General features: G+C 36.0%; 1 protein-coding gene and 1 pseudogene across 1 annotated transcript; both read left to right on the top strand.

The window, feature by feature from the left end:
- Positions 1 to 4,722: 4,722 nt before the first annotated feature.
- On the top strand, positions 4,723 to 5,921 carry LOC114006657 (olfactory receptor 7A10-like; annotated as a pseudogene).
- A 6,825-nt stretch (positions 5,922 to 12,746) lies between these two features.
- LOC102472589 (olfactory receptor 7A5) lies at positions 12,747 to 13,676 on the top strand. The gene has a single exon (XM_006171208.2). It carries the CDS (start codon positions 12,747 to 12,749, stop codon positions 13,674 to 13,676), a length of 930 nt encoding a protein of 309 aa, XP_006171270.2.
- Positions 13,677 to 19,599: the final 5,923 nt, after the last annotated feature.

Below are 19,599 nucleotides of genomic sequence, written 5' to 3'. Positions count from 1 at the left end.
CATCAATGTTTATTGCAGCATTATTCACGATTGCCAAGACATGGAACCAAACTAAATGTCCACAAAATGATGAATGGATTGGAAAAGTGTTGCATATATACTCTATGGAATACTACTCAGCCATAAAAAATAACAAGACCCTGGCATTTGATAGAAAGTGGTCAGATATGGAGGATCTATTGCTGAGTGAAGCAAGCTGGGCTATGAAAGAAAGATATTGTATGTATCCCCTTAATATATAGAGACTATTCACACTCTATGGTAGAGAGCAAAATATTGGAGGACATAAAAGCAGTGAAAGTACTTAACAAGAATAAGACAGTGTAAAATGGGGGCATGAAGAGAAGAGGATAGAGAAAGATAGTAAGAGAACAATAGAGAGGCAGGACGTTAGTGAGAAACAGATATGGCTTATTACCTGTTGATGATGACATGTATAGTATTCTCAACTGGATTGGTCTGAGAAGTATTTCATGATGGGTAAAGTCTTTTACAAGAAAAATGAGAAATAGTGATTGAATGTTTAAGAAAATAATTGGAATAATAATAATAATGATCAGAAAAAACAATGACAAGATATTGAATGAAGAAGTGGGGAGTTTAATGTCTCTGTATTGACTGACATGCATGGCAATCCTTTTTGAAAAAGCACTGTAAAACACTGTAAAATGATATGCAATTCATTGTAATATAAACAAGATTATGATGATAATAAATAAATAAATTTTAAAAAGACTGGGGTATAATCTTCATTTCTCTTATTCCCTGAAAACACGTTCTCAGCTGCAAAGGAGGAGTCTTCTACTCCATATTTTTTATATATTAAGCAGGAAAATACAATATCTACCATAGTTTGGCTTTCCTCACTTAGCATTAAATATTCTATATTCATTCATTTTCTATCAAATGTCAGTGTCTCATTATTTTTTATGGCCAAGTAGTATTTCATAGTGTATATGTGCCATGTCTCTTGCCATTAGGGAAATGAAAATTAAAACCACAGTGAGACACCATTCACCTGCAATCAGAATGGCTAAAGCTAGAAAAATACAGAATGATAAATGCTGGTGATACTGTGGTGAAAATAAAACTACCTCTTACACTGTTGATGGGAATGTAAATTAGTGCACCCACTGTAGAGAATAGAACTTACAAATAGAAATATCATATAAAAAAGTAATCCCAATCTAGGGTATCCATCTTCATTTAATTTTTTCTTTATTTTAATTTGTCTTTATTCATGATAGAGTGTGTGAATACACATATGTGTGTGTGAGAGAGAGAGAAGAGCATCTTCAACAAGTTTTGGTCACATCACGCTCCCCTTCCTCCCAGTACTCCATCCTGTTAGATTTGGACACTCATATAAGTGCCCTGCATGTCTCAGTTTGACTTTTATGGGTTCTTTTTTAAAGGTTTTTTCCATAGGGCCAGTGTGCTTACCAGAGAAAGACAGAGACAGTCAGAGGCAAAGTGAGAATTCACCACCCAAGGGAGATGACCACACTACGTCCCTTTTCCTCCATTCTTCTCTTGGGATCTTGGGCTTGCATACACACATGCCCGGTGTGATTTTCAAGACACTGGATCCATTATTTGAACCATGGTAGGCCATGTGAAAGTCCAGTCATGTAACCATTATGCCACCTGCTAGCCCCTGTGATGGGTTTTTAAACCATACTTGCCATATAAAAACTGGCTTCTCCTGAAGAATATATCACTCCTGTGCCCTTAAAGCCAGTCCTTGAGCTGTTACTTTGAAGGTACCACCAGATCCTCTATAATGATGTTAGTATTCTATAACACAGTTACAAATAATGAAGAAAAAAATCTTAGTGCACACAATAAAAGAATTAGCTAGTCCAATCAACACTAAGTGGGCATAAGAAAAACATCTCTCCTAATAAAAAGCATCTCTCCTAATAAAAAGCCTCTCTTTCTCTTCACAATAAAAATGTTTATATTGTATTATTCTTTGTATATTTCTTTTGAATTTTTTCTTTGTCCCTCATCCATTTTTTTTTTCTGTATTCATGTTCACTCCCTAAGTGTTTTGGTACTAAAAAAAATTATTACTTTTGTCCTTAGAGAAATTTTCTTTTAATCTCTTATTATTTTTGATGGATCTCAAGAGGATATATAGGCATTGAAATATCTCCAAAACTGAGAAAGGTTTTTCTTCCTTACATTCTCTGAGGGACTACCTGAGCTTGTTAGATCTTTTTTTTTTTTTATTCTCTCTCCCTTGAGTCCAATTAATTTCTTTCTCACTCTATTTCTTGGGCTAATTTTTTTGTATTTATTTAAACACAGAAATGGAAATGTCTATACAAAAGTGATGCACCAAATTTACATGTGTATGAAAGATATATAAATTGGAATTTCTGGGTATCTTTTCTACAATATTTTGGAGAAAGATTCTTTGATATTAACAGCATGGCTTGTATTGTATTATTTCTAATTATGTGGCTGGGGCTGAGAATAACACGGTGTTCACATGATACTACACCGTGCCATATGTGTATATAAGCTCTGTGTGTGCAAGCATGTACATGCAGGCCTTTAGAAGTGAGATCAGATTTCAGTGAAAAAGAACCTGGGCTCAGTAAAGTCTGAAAGATAGCTTACTATAGATAAAAAGTTTATCATTTCATAATGAGCATTTTGAAAACATCATGCATAGATTTTAATATTTTTTGTAACAAAACGGTTGAACAAACACAAGAGGTGGGTGTGAATGTCAGACGAGGTGTATGTGGAGGAGTGGGGCCTAACGAAGGACATTTGGAGAAAGATACAGAGGTAGAGCACTGATGGGATGGGGAGGTGTGGTGTTAACTGTTAAAGATATTTTGATCAACGGGTCTGAGGAGAAATGTGCACATATCGAAATGGTCTCACTGTAAGTCAAACAATATGATTGAAAGTATATACAAAAAACAAATAATAAATAATGTGGAAAAAAATATAAATAAATAAATAAATAAATAAACTCCTACTTTAATTCTGATTTTCCATGACCATTTTAAAATCCTCTCATGGAAGTCAGCATTCAAAGAAATATGTAAATAAAAAATGCATAAAGCACAATGGTGGGAGCAGAAGGCAGGGCGGTGGTGAAAGGCATTGGACTTCCACATGGCCGACCGTGATTCGAGTTCCAGACCTGACAGCTTGCTTTCTCACTTTCCCTATCTCTCTCTCTGTCCCTCTCTGGACAAATTAAAATAAATAAATAAATAAATAAAGTTTAAGATAATTCTATTTTTTTTTTTGGAAGAGGTTTTTGCTATAGGGCGTGTGCACTCACCAGACAGAGAGACAGGGAGATAGAAAGCGAGAAATCATCCCTCAGGGAAGATGGCCACGCCACAATCCCTTCTCCTCCATTCTCCTCTCGGGATCTTGGGCACGCATGCACACACACCTGGTGTGAGTTTAAGCCACCGGGTTTAAGCCACTGGGTCTGGGACTCGAACCACGGTCGACTATTTGCGAGTCCAGCAACATAGCCATTACGCTAACTGCTGGTCCCTAAAGTAATTCTTTAAAAAAATATAAAGTGCAATAGGGACCAGCAGATGACATGGTGGCTAAGGCACTGGATCCCACATGCCCAACCGTGGTTCAAGTACCAGACTCAGTGTCTTTAAAAACACACCAAGCACAAGTGCCCAAAATCCTGAGAAGATAATGGAGGAGAGGGGATTGTGATGGGTCCATCCCTTCTTGGAGGTAGTTTCTCACTTTCACTTTCTGGCTCTCTCTAGTTAGCACCTCAACTACCACTCCACCTGCTGGTCTCTGTTGGTCTTAACAATTGTAACCATTCAACATGACTATTTCTATTTTTTTACATTAAAAAAATTTAATTCACCTGTAATATTGTACATGTTTGTAGAGCTCAATGTGATTTTTAAATCTAAGACTACAATATAAGATGATTAAATCAGGGCAATTTGCATACCCATCATCTTGACTATTTCTCTCTTTTTTTCAGAGTTTTTTTTCATAGGCCACATGTGCTCATGAGAGAGAAGAGAGAGAGAGATTAGGAAATTGAGAAATCACCCCCCAGGGGGTTGACAACACCACATTCCCTTCTCCTCCATTCTCCTCCCAGGATCTTGGGCATGCACACATAGCACCTGGTGTGATTTTCAAGTCATCAGGTCTGGGACTTGAACCACAGTCAGCCCAATGATGTAACTGCTACATTATCTGCTGACCCCATTTTGACTCTTTCTTTATCTGTTTATATTTTCTTTGCTTTGCTTGTAGTTTTTTTTTTTTTTCTATCATTAGAATTTGGGAACATTTTATTTTTAGTCATTGCCTAGACAATGCCTGGACCATGATCATCATTCAATTTAAATTCCTCAAATGGGTGAAAGAGTTTATCACTCAGTTTTGAATACATGACCTCTTGTGAAATGCTGAGAGTAGGATGTGACTTCTAAGTCAGAAATGGCACAGAAATTCCCTAAAGAGGCACAGATCAATCTACAAAATGAAGGAATGAGTGTCTTGACTGCAGACTGTAAATATTAGAATCTATGGCAGGCAAGTATACATGTTTGTGTCATGTTCTCTTTTGCTTCTTTTGGAAGTCGCATTAACCACACGGAGTCAGGAAATGATACACAAATTTTAGAATTTCTTCTTCTAGGATTTTCAGAGAAACCTGGACTGTAAGTCTTCCTCTTTGGAATATTCCTATCCATGTACTTGGTGATTGTGCTTAGAAATCTGTTCCTCATCCTGGAAACCATCATAGACTCCTACCTGCACACACCAATGTACTTCTTCCTCTCCAACCTCTCCTTTTTAGACATCTGCTTCACCACCACCACCATCCCAAATATGCTGATAAACATCCAGACACAGAGCAAGATCATCACCTATGCAGGCTATATCACCCAGATGTTCTTTTACTTGTGTGTGTGTGTGTTTTTTTTTTTTTGTTTTTTGTGTGTTTTTTTTTTTTTTTTTTTTTTGTGTGTGTGTGTGTGTGTGTGTTTTCAGTGATGGACAATTTCCTTGAGATCATGATGGCCTATAACCAGTATGTGGCCATCAGTACCCCCCTGAACTACACAGTCATCATGAATCCTTGACTCTATGGACTGCTGGTACTGGCATCCTGGATCATAAATGACCTACAAAGCTGTCTGTTAGAAAGCTTAGCAGTGTTAAAGCTGTCTTTCTGTAAACATCCCCAAATTTCCCATTTTTCCTGTGAGCTTATACAAATATTCTTCATTGCTTGTTCTGACACCTTTCTTAATGACAAGATGATGTATTTTGCATCTGTGCTGCTGGTTTGTGTTCCCTTCTCTGGTATTATTTATTTTTACTCTAAGATTGTTTCCTCCATATGTGCAATGTCATCAGCTCATGGGAAGTATAAAACATTTTCTAGAAACCAGCAGTTAGTGTAATGGCTATGTTGCTGAACTCCCATATAGTTGTGTAATTGACCACGGTTTGAATCACGGAGCCGGTGGCTTACAAGTCACACCAGGCATGTGTGTGTGCATGCCCAAGATCTCGAGAGAATGGAGGAGAAGGGGTTGCTGCATGGCCATCCCCCCTGGTGGGTTACTTCTCACTTTCTATCTGTCACTCTTGTCTTTTTGGCAAGTGCACGCACCCTATAGCAAAAACCTCTCCAAAGGAAAAAAAAAAAAAAACACAAAACATTTTCTACATGTGCCTTTCACCTCTCTGTTGTCCCCTTATTTTATTATACAGGTCTAGGCATGTATCTTAATTCAGCTGCTATCCAAAATTCACAGTCAAGTGCAACAGCCTCTGTGATATTCCCTGTGGCCACACCCATGCTGAATCCCTTCATCTACAGTCTGAGGAATAAAGATATAAATGGGGCTCTGAAAAGATTCATCACAAAGAAGCCATAAAAGAGACAATTTTAAATGTTCTTTTTAAATAATTATTTTATTTTAAAATTTATTTATTATTGCTATTATTTTAATTTTATCAGAGAGAGACAGAGAGGGAAAAGAAGAAAGCAAGTCATCACATCTGGGACTTGAACCATGGTCAACCATATGGGAGTATAGTACCTTAACCACCATGCCACCTGCCTGGCCCAAAAAGGCCATTGTTAATGAAATGCCTACAAACATGAGACTTTAAGCCTCAGAGCCAGATATTAATTGAAACAAAAATGAACATTTATGGGCTAATGATAATGTATATGGTATTGTATTTGTCTTGAGGATATGCACTGTATTTGTGTTGGGAAAAGCAAGATCATACACTTTAAAAAAATAGAGTGATTAAATGTAAATCACTCTCTATATTTTCCCCAGAGCTTCAGTTTCTTTAATTTCAATCATAGCCCCTTTCAGTACCTTTTATCTTTCTATGACATTCAATATTCTCTTCTTTGTTGTTTGTCTACTTGCCCAAAGTTATCCCAAACTTTGAGACTGCATCAGAAACAATTGTGAGATTCCCAGTAGTCTCATATAATGATAAGTAATACTAGTTTTATGCAATAAACTCGCTTTGGCATCTGAGGTCATTTTTATAATTTTATTATAGAAGAAATTTGGAGACTACATACAATGTTTTACTTTTATCTTTTATTTGTTTCTACATCATTCTCTTAACTGCTCTTCCTTATCATGTAGACTTTAACATGCTAATGGTCTTACAGTTGATTATAGGACCTTATACTTCTCTTATGCCCACTGTTTTCTTACTCAGCTCATTGTCCACAGTGTCCAGTATGTTCTGTGGCACAAACTAGTAACATGAGAAAAGTAAAGTCTTTGCAACAAGACAAATTGCATAAATCACTTGACTTAATATGGTCTTAAGGTCATAAATGATCTTAACTATGAAAAATTGCCAGTTATACCTTAACATTTTCATTATACACTTTCTATGAAACATTTGTTTCTGATGTTGTATGTCTATGCATGTAAATATGACATCTTGGTGCCCATATAGAACTGGATTTATGTATTGGAATGAGGGATTTGGCATCATATTTTATTATTTCTCTTTCTGCCTGAACATTTCCAATGATGTGTGCAAGTATAACTCAAGTCATTTCCCTAAACAAAATATCTCCTCCTTTTAAAAAGAAAAACAGTATATTCTGGATAGAAAATCTCATTTTTATGCTATAATGATGTATAGTAAATGAATGTAAATAAATAAATTTAAATATAAAAATTAAAAAAATAAAATTTCAAAAAGAAAAAAGATTGTCATAAACTTTAATGTACAGGGAACTGAACAATCAGAGGGACTTCAAAGTTTGTAGGGAAAATGGAATTACAGTAAAAGTTTATTTTGGTGCAAGAATAATTTGAAATCTCTGCAGTTTTTTTATTATACACATTTCCTTTAAACATTTTAAAGACTCTCTTCTGTGTATTTGTTCTATCATAAATTTCATTTTATCTTTTATTTTATAAACAATCTTCAATGTTTATGAGCAAAGCATGACCCACACAAGAGCTTAAATACTGCCCAGTAATGCCTCTCAATAAGAATTTTGATCCAGGGTCACAAATTATTCTTACATAAACATGTATGTCCTTCCAACCTCTCAAAATGAAATCTCAATAATAGTTACTTTTTAATAGGGTTGTCTGAAATAAATGTAAACAACCAGGTAATCATGAATACTGCCTTCAAATATCATAAAAATTGCCAAACATAAGAAGCAGCAGTTGATTTTGAATGTTCTCAGTTATGTTTGCATTGATTATTGCATCAATAAGCTACTGCTGCATAACAAGCCATTATAAAATAAATGGTTTACGATAATGTTTTTTTTTTCTATCACATAGTAGTCTATTTTGGGGAAGTATTCTGATCTCTTCTGGTCCCCCCTTATGTCTTTAGTCAGAGTCACTTGAAGGTGCTCTGCTGAGTTCTACATTTGGAGAAGTTCTGTCTGTAGGGTGATCTTGAATCTCTGTTGTTGGTCCAACTGGGCTCTGCTCAATATGGTACATTATCTTGTGGCAGGTTACATTGGACTTATTCTCCTGGCACAGTTATAAGAGCAAATGCTGGATTATCTATTATATTCCATTTGTCTACACTTTTTTTTTCTGTTGGCTAGTTGTTTTTTAAATTTTACTTGTTTATTATTTTCATTTAATCATTGCACACTTTCACAACTTACAATATGGTTTTCAAAGCATGTATGCAGTGCATATCAATCAAGTCTAAGATATTACCATATATATCATTTTCAACCAATGGCTTTACATTCTTGTATGTTAACTTTCTTTTCTCTAGACCCTCTCTGCCAACCCCTCCTGTCCACCCTCTCCTATACAGTATCTGGTATCTGTACTTGCCCGGCCTACTATTATATCTTTGAATATTTCAATTTTTGACAATGAGTGTAGTGATTTGGTATACATTTAGTGGGGACAGGCAATGTTTTTCCTTCATAGTTTGGCTTGCTTCACTGAATATTAAATCTTCTGTGTTCATCAACTCTGTATCAAATGACAGGGTCTCATTTGTTTTTATGGATGAGTACTATTCTATAGTGCATATGTGCTACATTTTTTAATACAGTAATCCATTTTTTGGCACTTAGGTTGATTCCATGTCCTAAAAATGGAAAATAATGCTGTAATAAACATGAATGTTCAAGAGTCTTTCTGACTGAGTGTGTTTCTATTCTTTGGGTAAATACCTAAGGGCAGTATTAATACATATTTGTTTTTATGCAAAGACCCATATTGTTTTTGTTAACTATACCTTTGGAATATAATTCAAAGTGCTTATAATTTTTATTTTTATTTCTCAGTATTGCTTTGGCTATCTAATGGTATTTCTTCTCTCTCTCTCTGGTTCTGGTAGGATTTTTAAAAATTATTTTTGGCTCTGCCTGGTGGCATTGTCAATAGCAAACTGTGGGTGCATGTGTAATTGTCCAAGATCCCAGTGAACTGCAAGGTTTTGGAAAGGGGATCTTATGTGACTAGATCTTGTCGAGGTGCTTCTTTCTCTAATACACTGACATGTGCTATCATAAAGAAAAAAATATATATTCTTAAAAAAAGATTTGTTTGGTTTATATTTCTGCTTAAAATGTTGGCATTGTGATAGGATTATATTGTGTCTGTATAGGGGTCTTTAAGAGTTCATGGAATATGTGTACTATGAAAAACTATATGTGGGTTTCAATAGTCAGCAATTTGAACTCATATTTTACTCATATTTTCTACAACTTTTTTTTTTTAGGGTGCATGCACTCACCAGAGAGAGAAATCATTCCCACCCCAGAATGGCCACACCACAATTTCTTCTCCTCAGTTCTCCTCCAGATATTTTGGGCACACACACACATGTGCCCCCCATGCCCAGGGCTCAAACTGTGGTCAGTTATGTGGGATCCAGTGCCTTAACTACCACCTTCTGGCCCCTCCACGAACTTTCTTAAGTTCCTTTGCATTTATATTTTTTAAAAATCTGAAAAACGTCAAGTGTTAGCAATAGAGAAATGAATTAAAAAGAAAACTAGAGTATACTTATGCAATGAAATATTACCCAATGATAAAAAGGGAAAAAAATGACACACAAAACAGTATGAATGTCTCTTAAAATAACTGGGTGGAGGACCAGCAGGTGATGTACTGGTTAAGGTGCTGGATTCTCACATGGCTGATCACAGTTCAAGTCCCAGGCCCAGAGGCTTGAAAATCACACTTGACTTATATGCATGCATGCTCAAAATCCTAAGAGAAGAAGGGAGGAGAAGAGATTGCAGTATGACCATCACCTCTGGGGGGTGATTTCTCACCTTTTCTCTTTCTCTCATCTCTCTCAGTGAGTGCACACACCCTATGGGAAAAAAAAAACTTACAAAAATGGACAAATAACTGCATTGAGTGATGGAAGTCAGACCAATATTTTAAAAAGAATTATATATGCCATGATTCCATTTACATGTTGGGATTTGATAGAACTGAGAGACTATTTTTTATGTATCAATTATTTTAAATAACACTATGTTTTCATTTTTTTAATTTCATTTTCTTCCATATATTCAATCACATTATTATTTGTCTTACAAAATGGATATTTCAACTGGTGAACATTTCTCCCTAGTACTGTTGATAAAACTACAAAATATCTTCAACAGATAATACCACACCTCTTTGTGCCATTAATGCTTTTCCTCCCTGTCCCTCCCCCAAATAACAGTATTGATCCCTAATATCTTCCAGAAATTGTTACACTATATACTTACATTTTTAAATTTTTAAATAAAATAAGATTCTTAAAAATCCAAACTGATACATAGTGAGAGAAAGCAATTTAATGACTGCCTGAGTAATATGTCAAAAGATGAGAGAACAACTAAATGACAGCTCTTTTGTCATACAAGCATCAAACTATTAAATGTTTTGGGGAAAGCATCATGAAGCTAAGGAGAATAACAAGTGTTTTTTTTTTTTTTTTCTTGTTAAGATTTTTTGACATAGGGTATGTGCACTTGCTGGAGAGAGATGGAGGGAAAATGAGAAACCATCCCTCTAGAGGGGATGGCCATGACACAATCCCTTCTCCTCCATTCTCCTCTCAGGATTCAGGATACATATGTACACATGCCTGGCATAATTTTTAAGCCCCCATGGTTGGCCATCTGGGAGTCCAGTGCCTTAAATACCATGCCATCTGCTCTCCCCACAGCCATGATTTTTACCAAAAGAACACAGTTCTCTCTTATTAGAGAGGGGGTTAGCAATTTTCTGGAGATATCAGTGGGTATGTCCCTATCACAACTCAATCATTTGAAGATTCAAGGGACCTAGTCAAGATGGATTCCTCATTCTTAGATTTGGAAAAAAATGTCTCAGGATTGAAGTAAGGTATTACAAAGTTAAACTTCTGGAATGGTAGAGTTAATGTTGAAGGGCTGTTAAGGACTAAATTATCTTGATTTTTTTTTTTTAACCTGGTCTCTTGAGAACAAAGATCTGGAGGAAAAATTTAACTTCCTGCACATGTCTCCCAGGGAATGTACTCAGGGTTTAGAGTACCAAGAGGAAAATGTGCTTAATAAGCAGAGATCAAGACCTATAATTATCTCCTCCAAGGTTGTCCCTCAGTATTTGCAAACAGGCTGGACAGAACATGGTTGATTCTTTCACTATCCTATGTCTGTCTCAAGAACTGATGCTTCACTACTGCTGGTTTTTCTCGAGGCAAAGATTCCACTTTCATCTACAACCTTCCGGGAAGGAAGCTACAATTTCACACAGAGACTTTGTTCTCAGAGACCCTGTTTAGGTGAAAGAGAATCCAGTGAAATGACAGTAAAGAAATATAAAAGGTAATAGATTTATAATAGAATTAAGAAAGCATATCAGACCAGGGGTTGACCAGAGATTCTGAAAAACATCTAAAAGACTGAAACCATAAGGAGTTATTTTGACAGATGAAATAGTGGGGGAATTTCATAGCTCACAACACAGAAGAAAGCAGAAGGGGAAGATACATGTTTAAAAATAAAACACTATAACTTATAAATACAACTAATATATGTAAGTTATAAATTACAGTGAAATTATTTTTAATTCTGTAATTTTTGCTTTATAAAAATAAAAATTAAAAAGGCAAGCTCTGACACAAATCAGTATGCCAGCTTCTAAATTTGTTACTGGACTGATGGTTATGAATGAGATTTTATATTGTTTTCTTAAAATATAACTGAGTTTGACAATATACATATTTGATCAAGATATTAATTTAATTGTGTTTATTGTGTGCCAATTTTATACAGTTGTTAGCATTTCAAGTATTTTTAACCAATTATAATTTTTAAAATTGAATTTTGGAGGATTTTTTTTGGTCATATAATATTTAAAATTTTATGTAATAAATGTCTAACTTCTTTTTTTATTTTAAAGTTTTTACCATAAGGCATGTGCACTTGCCAGAGAGAGACAGAGACAAAGAGAGAATATGAGAAATCACCCCACAGGGAAGTTGGCCAGGATGCAATCTGTTCCCCTCCATCCTCCTCTTGAGATTTTGGGCATGCGCATACACATTCCTAGTGTGATTTTCAAGCCACCAAGTCTGAGACTTGAACTGCAGTTGACCATGTGGGAATCCAGCTGCCTTAACCACTATACCATCTGCTGACCTTCCATCTGCTGACCTTCCATCTGCTAGCCATCTATTTGTTGTTCAGTATTGTCATATGGTCTAGAAAGTACCTAGAACGTGGTCAAACTTCAATTTATACTTCTCAAATGTATAAAAGAATTTCTCATTATGATTATGAACTATATGATCTCTTGAGGATAGCTTGAGAGTCAGAAAATAATTCCTAATCAAAGATGACACAAGAATCATCTAAGGGGAACCAGATCCATACACAAAACTTAGGAACTAGTTTCTTGACTATAAAGTAAACATGATAGCATTCTGACATATGAGTAAAATATGAGTAATACATGTTCATGTCATGTTCTCTTTCTTTCTTCTTTCTTTCTTTCTTTCTTTCTTTCTTTCTTTCTTTCTTTCTTTCTTTCTTTCTTTCTTCTTTTTCTTTCTTTCTTTCTTTCTTTTTTTCTTACAGTTACTTCAACCATATGGAACCAGGGAATGATACACAAATTATGGAATTTCTTCTTTTGGGATTTTCAGAAAAACCAGAGTTACAACCCTTCTTTTTTGGGCTATCTTTCTTTCTTTCTTTCTTTTTTTCTTACAGTTACTTCAACCATATGGAACCAGGGAATGATACACAAATTATGGAATTTCTTCTTTTGGGATTTTCAGAAAAACCAGAGTTACAACCCTTCTTTTTTGGGCTATTCCTGTCTATGTACCTGGTCACCATGATTGGAAACCTGCTCTTCATCCTGGCCATCATCTCAGACTCTCACCTGCACACACCCATGTACTTCTTCCTCTCCAACCTGTCCTTTTCTGACATCTGCCTCACCTCCACCACCGTCCCAAAGATGCTGGTGAACATCCAGATGCAGACCAAGATCATCACCTATGCAGGCTGCATCACTCAGATGTGTGTCTTCATACTTTTTGCAGGATTGGAAAACTTCCTTTTGGCTGTGATGGCCTATGACCGGTATGTGGCCATCTGTCACCCCCTGCACTACACTGTCATCATGAACCCCCAGCTCTGTGGACTGCTAGTTCTAGTATCCTGGATCTTAAGTGTCCTACATTCCTTCTTGCAAAGCTCAATGGTGTTGCGTCTATCCTTCTGTACACACTTCGAAATCCCCCACTTTTTCTGTGAACTTAACCAGGTGGTCCAACTTGCCTGCTCTGACACCTTTCCTAATGACATGGTGATGTATTTTACATCAGTGCTGCTGGGTGGTGGTCCTCTTGCTGGGATCCTTTACTCTTACTCTAAGATAGTTTCCTCCATTTGTGCAATCTCATCAGCTCATGGCAAGTACAAAGCATTTTCCACCTGTGTTTCTCACCTCTCAGTTGTCTCCTTATTTTATTGTTCAATCCTTGGTGTGTATCTTAATGCTGCCAGTACTCATACCTCACACTCAAGTGCAACAGCCTCAGTGATGTATGCTGTGGTCACGCCCATGCTGAATCCCTTCATCTACAGTCTGAGAAATAAAGACATAAAGAGGGCTCTGAGAAGATATTTGGGAGGGAATCTATAATAATTGTTTTGTAAGAAGTGTCAATGATGGCAATACCTTAAGCCTCAAAGCCAGGTATCATGATTGTTTAATCAGATCATGGGGTTCATGATTCCAAATTTGTTTTTCTCTCTTTCATTTTTTACATTCAATCTATATCATTAGAATATGCCAAATGATTTTTCTATAACTAATACACTGTATATTAGTTCAATCAAAGATATTACCATACATATTATTATCAACAGATAATTTTCCACTTTTTAAAAAAATGTTTGCTTCCTTCTTTTCCCCTTTGATTCCATTCCTCTTACCCTCCCCCATTCCACCTTCCTCCAACACTGCCTCTAGTATCTGTAGTTGATATCCATGCCTTTATATCTTCCAGTATTTCAGTTTCTGCCATAGAATGCAGACATTCAGTGTATTTTGAGTGGCCTCCCTTTCATAGTCTGGCTTGCTTCACTTGGCATTAAATCTTCCATATTCATCCACTTTCTATCAAATGCTAGGGTATCATTCTTTTTTCATGGTTGAGTAGTATTCCACAGTGTTTATGTGCCACTCTTTTTTTTTTCCATTCATCTGTTTATAGGTATTTAGGTTGGTTGTATGTCTTATCAGTTATGAATAATGTCACAATAATGTATACTTTCAAATTTTGAAGGAGCTTTTTGAGCTCTATCAAAAGTTTCTGCTAAACCCTTCACAGTTAACTTTCCTGAAGGTTTTTTTTTTCTCTTCTGTATTTCCATTTCTCTTGCTCCTTGGTCAGCTATGCATTTCTTTTCCAGTTCCAGCAACTGCTTTTCAGTTCCTCAGGAACCACATCTAGAAGCTTCCCAATATTATTCTCATCCACACTCAGGTTAAATTTATTTGTCATCTCAGCTTTTAAAAAATTTTTATTATTATTATCATTAATTATCATTATTATTATTATTTTTATTTTCTTTTAACATTGAGTGCACACACTCAATGAGAGAGACAGAGAAAGAAAGAGTGAAATCACTCCCCAAGGGCAAGTCACACCATAATCCCTTCTCCTCCATTCACCTCTCAGGATTTTGGGCATGCATTTACACACACTCGATGTGTTTTTTCAAGCCACTATGTCTGGGACTGAAACCATAGTCAACCATGTAGGCATCCCGCATCTTAACCACTACACTACTGGCTGGACCCTGATCATAGGGTTTCCAAGCTGGTACTAATAATTATTGGAAGCTGTTGGGGTAATTCTAGGAAGAGATGATATTTGAAATACACACACACAAAAAAAGACAAAAAGAAATTAAAAGAGAAGAAAAACTGAGGCATAATGTCCATTGTGAATGTCCTAAACGTGGGAGTTGTGGAGACATAGGAGCCACTGGAGACTTCAAGGTAACTAGGAGGGACAGCATGCTATAATGTACAAGGATCCCTACCACTCAGCTTTTTCCTTTTTTTTCTTTCTATTTTCTTTTCTTTTCTTTTCTTTTCTTTTCTTTTCTTTTCTTTTCTTTTCTTTTCTTATTTGCTATAGGGGTGTGTGCTCACTGAAGAGACACAGAGAAATAGAGAGACAAAAAGTGAAAAACCACCTTCCAAGGGGATGGCCATGCCATAATCCCTTCCCCTCCATTCTCTCTCAGAATTTTGGGCATGCATGCACCAAAAAAAAAAAAAAAAATGTGCCCAGCATGAGTTTCAAGCCACCCCAGGTCTGGCACTTAAATCACAGTCAACCATGTAGGAATCCAGTGCCTCAACCACTGCACCACCTGTTGGCCTTTCCTTTTACCTTTTTAGTGCACAAACATGCCCCATGATTCTGGCTGCTGGGCCCATGTTTGGAGAACTGCATGAAGACCCTGTTGGGTTGACTTAGCTTATTGTGTGGTAGTTAAGGTAACTGTATCCCACATAGCCACTGTGCAGTTCAAGTCCCAGACCAAGTGACTTGAGGAACACACTAAGCACATGTGCATGTGTGTACCAAGTCCAAAGAGGAGAGAGAAATGAAGAAGAAATTGTGACATGATAATTCTCCATGTCTCTCTGTGTATCTCTCTAGCAAGTGCACACACTCTAAGCAGTCCAGTTTTATGATCACTATGTCCTTATTTATACATAACAATTTTTAATTTTTTAAATTATCCATATGTTTTTAAACATTCAATCACTATACCTTATTTGGCTTATAAGGAGAATTTACCCAACATGAAATACTTCTCAGACCAGTCCAGTTGAGAATACTATACATGCTAACATCAACAGGTAATAATTTTCATGTTCCACAAATGTCATGCCCCTCTATTTTTTTCCTCCTTTCCTTCTCAGCACTCTTCCCTTTTTCTAGTCCCTCCTGTTCCACACTGTCTTCAGTGTCCATAACTATTTTCACTGCTTTTATATCCTCCAATATTTTAATATCTATCATAGAATGTGGACATTTTTTTTCAAATATAAAATACATTATTAATAACTGTATTCAGCATGTGGTGAAATAGATCTCTGACATGCATTTCTACAGTCCAAGATAAACTTTGTACCTTTTGAAAAATATGTATTTTTGCCATTGGGAATTTATGCTTATCAGAGAGAGACAGAGAAAGAGAGAGGGGGAAAGTAAGTAACCACCCCCTCCCCAGGATGAATAGTCATGCCACAATATCTTCTCCTTCATTCCCCTTTCAGGACCCTGGGCATGCATGCACACATATATGGTGTGTCTCTCAAGTAGCCAGGTTTGGGACTCTAACCACAGAACTGACTATTAGATCCAACACTTCAACTGCCATGCCACCTACTTCCCCAAATTTTGTACCTTTTCACCAACATCTTCTCCTTCCTCATGTCTTTCAGTATCTCCCAGCTTATGGTAATAGCCACCTTTATATTCTCTGTTTATATGAGATAACTTTATTTAATTTCCACTTATCAGTAAGATCATAGAGTATTTATCCTTCTCTGGCTTATTTTAATTATCATGATGTAATACAACTGGACTCACATGCGAAAGGTCCTGGGTTTGAGTCCATAAATGTCCTTGAGAACACTGGCCTGCACATGTACCCACTAACCAGGCCAGCAGAGACTGGGAACAGATCACAGCTTGAAAATCCTGTTTGAATGCCTCTCTCTGCCTATTTCTCTCTCTGATGAAATAAATAAGCTTTGAAAAACAGGAAGGCTCAAAGATTTTCAAAAACTGAATGTTCTCTAAGCAGCCAGAACTCAGACTGATTTCCCTGTGGGACACTGGTATAGACCAAATTTTTTCCTATTATTTATTTATTTTTTAATTAATTAATTAATTAATTTACATTCATTCACTGAGCATAGTCAAAGCATACAAAATGTAATTTCCCATCCAGAATATACTGAACAGTGGCTTAATCATACACATTGTCATCAATAATTTCCATTTCTAGTTTTATATATATTTTCCCCCATATTTCTCATCCTCTGCCCTTACCCTCTCTCCTCCCACACTATCTCAGGTGTCTATAGTTGTTTTCTATTCCTTTTGTTCCCCACATTATATTGATTCACAAAATTTCTTAAATAACTACTCTAAATAGCAAGTTCAGCTGGTATATACCTACCTGTGAATACATGTCTGACTTCAGGAATGACACTCTGAGTAGAATGAATATAAGGTAGCAACTAGCTGTTGCTATATAGCTTACTAAAGTCATTAAATATGTATTTTTAATATATTTTTTAATTTCAAGAAAAGCAGTTTTAGCTTCAATGAATTAATTAAATGCTAAGGAAATTTGCTTAAAACTTAAAGCCAGGAAACAAGTTAAAATTCTTTTCAAATAGTAGGTACATGAACTTATCAGCAGCTCAAGACAGGACAAAAATCCTTAAAACTAGAAAACAAAGCCTAGAAGAATATTAACATATTAGAAATCAGACATGTATTCACTTTAGGCAAAAGTGATAAAATTCTATTTCACTAGTTCAGTTTCATGTACTTAATCTATCTTCTGTTGTGTTTTGATCTTCTCAATTAAATTCTGGGATATAATATTCAACTCCAGACTTGTTCCTAAATTAAGTTGGCCATTTTCTTAGGTTCTGAACTCTTATTTCTCTCTGTCCATATTTAATTTTCCCAGTATAGCACTCCCTTAAGAACTTCTTGGAGATCTGTTCTGGTGCTGGTAAATTCTTTCAGATTTTGTTTATCTGAGTATTAACTTGTCCTTTCTTCACATTTGAAGGATAATCTTCCAGGTATAGTATTCTTGGTTGAAGTTGCTTTTCCTTTAACATTTTGAATGTATTTTCCCATTTTTTCCTGGCTTGCATTGTTTCCCATGAGAGGCCCACTGTTAGCCTGATGGGATATCCTTTGTAGGTAAATTGACATTTCTCTCTTCCCAATCTTAGTATCTTGTCTTTTCTGTGGTTTTGGTCAATTTGGCTATAGTGTCTTGGAGAAGATATTCTTAGGTTGATTCTATTTGGGATCCTTTGTATTTCTTGGGACTGGATCTTTGAATGCCTCTCTAGGTTTGGAAAGTTTTTTCCAGGATTTCATGGAAGAGATTATCAATGCCCTTATGAATTCTTTGCCTTCTTGGATACCAATTATCCAGATGTTTGGACGTTTGATGATATCTAGTATTTCTCATATAATATTCTCAATCTGGGGGCAATTTTCTCAGTCTTCGTGGTGAATTTTTCTAGGCCAGCAATTCTATCCTATACATCTAAGATTTTATTTTCTGTATGGTCTACTCTGCTTTTAATACTTTCAAGAGAGATTTTGGCTTCCTGTATTATAGCATTCATCTCTAACTGTCATTTGATTCTTTTTCATAGTGTGTATTTCCTCTTTTGGTTCTGACAAAAATTTCATCATTTCCTGGAACTTGTCAGATCCTTTTTCCTACCTTTTCTGCAGTTCATTATCTTCCTCCATCTCTGTAAGCTTGGTCACTATGAATAATCTAAATTTTTTATCTGACATTTCCATGAATTTCATTGTATTGTCTGAGGATGAAGAGGAGTTATTCTTTCCTATTGGAGGAGACGTAGTTTCCTGATTTCCCATATTTTTGTGACTCTGCAGTAATTTCTAGTCATCTGATGGATGGTATATTTCTTTGTAATTCTTAAAGTTCAATCTGAGTGCTCAGAGGTATGTAGGAGGAAATAATCTGAAAACTCTCTTCTGTTCCATTTTCACTCTTTGTGCATAAAATTCAGTGGGGAGAGAAATATTCTGATCCTAATTGTATTCAGATGTTTGAATCTTGTTCACTTGGACCTGTCTAGGCACTTAGTGCACAGAGGCTGAGCAGCCATTGAATAAAGACAAAGAAAAAAGGAAAAGAATTAGAAAGGAGGAAAGAAGAATAAAAAATAATAAAAAAACTTTAGATTTTAATTTTAAAAGGCAAAAAATGAAAACTGTGCCATGTGAAAGCAATATTTCACAGCTCAAGTTTGGTATCTATCTCAAGATGGACCTGTGTTTGTGCCTTTCTTAAATGGAATGGGAAAAAGCACAAATTAGCACAATAAAGGAGGGGCTTTAGAGCCCAGAGAATATTTTACCTTCCAAAAAAAAATTACAAAAAAATTAAAGGACACAGGGAGACACAGAGACAGACAGATAAATAAAGAGACAGAGGTAGCCCTTCCCATTAGAGATGAATCTGGAGGGAGAAATCTCAGCAGAACATCTTCATTTTTAGTCAAGGAAAGCAATATTTCACAGCTCAAGTTCATTAGTCATGTCAGGATGGGCCTAATTTAGAGTGTAATGAACCACCACCAAAGTCAGACTAAGGCTAAAGAGAGTCTTTATTAGCTGGCCAGTGACTACAGCCTGAAGCTGGGGTGCAAGAGTCAGAATTGCAGCCCCTACCAAAGATTGAACAGTCTTTTTATAGGGGGTCAGTTACCAGAGGGCTTCCATGTAAGTAGTTACAGAAGC

The sequence above is a fragment of the Tupaia chinensis genome, unplaced genomic scaffold (genome assembly GCF_000334495.1).
Source record: "Tupaia chinensis unplaced genomic scaffold, TupChi_1.0 Scaffold149482_1, whole genome shotgun sequence".
Classification (NCBI taxonomy): Eukaryota; Metazoa; Chordata; class Mammalia; order Scandentia; family Tupaiidae; genus Tupaia; species Tupaia belangeri.
Note: the sequence above shows the minus strand (reverse complement) of the source record. Positions and strands in the feature narration are given on the sequence as shown.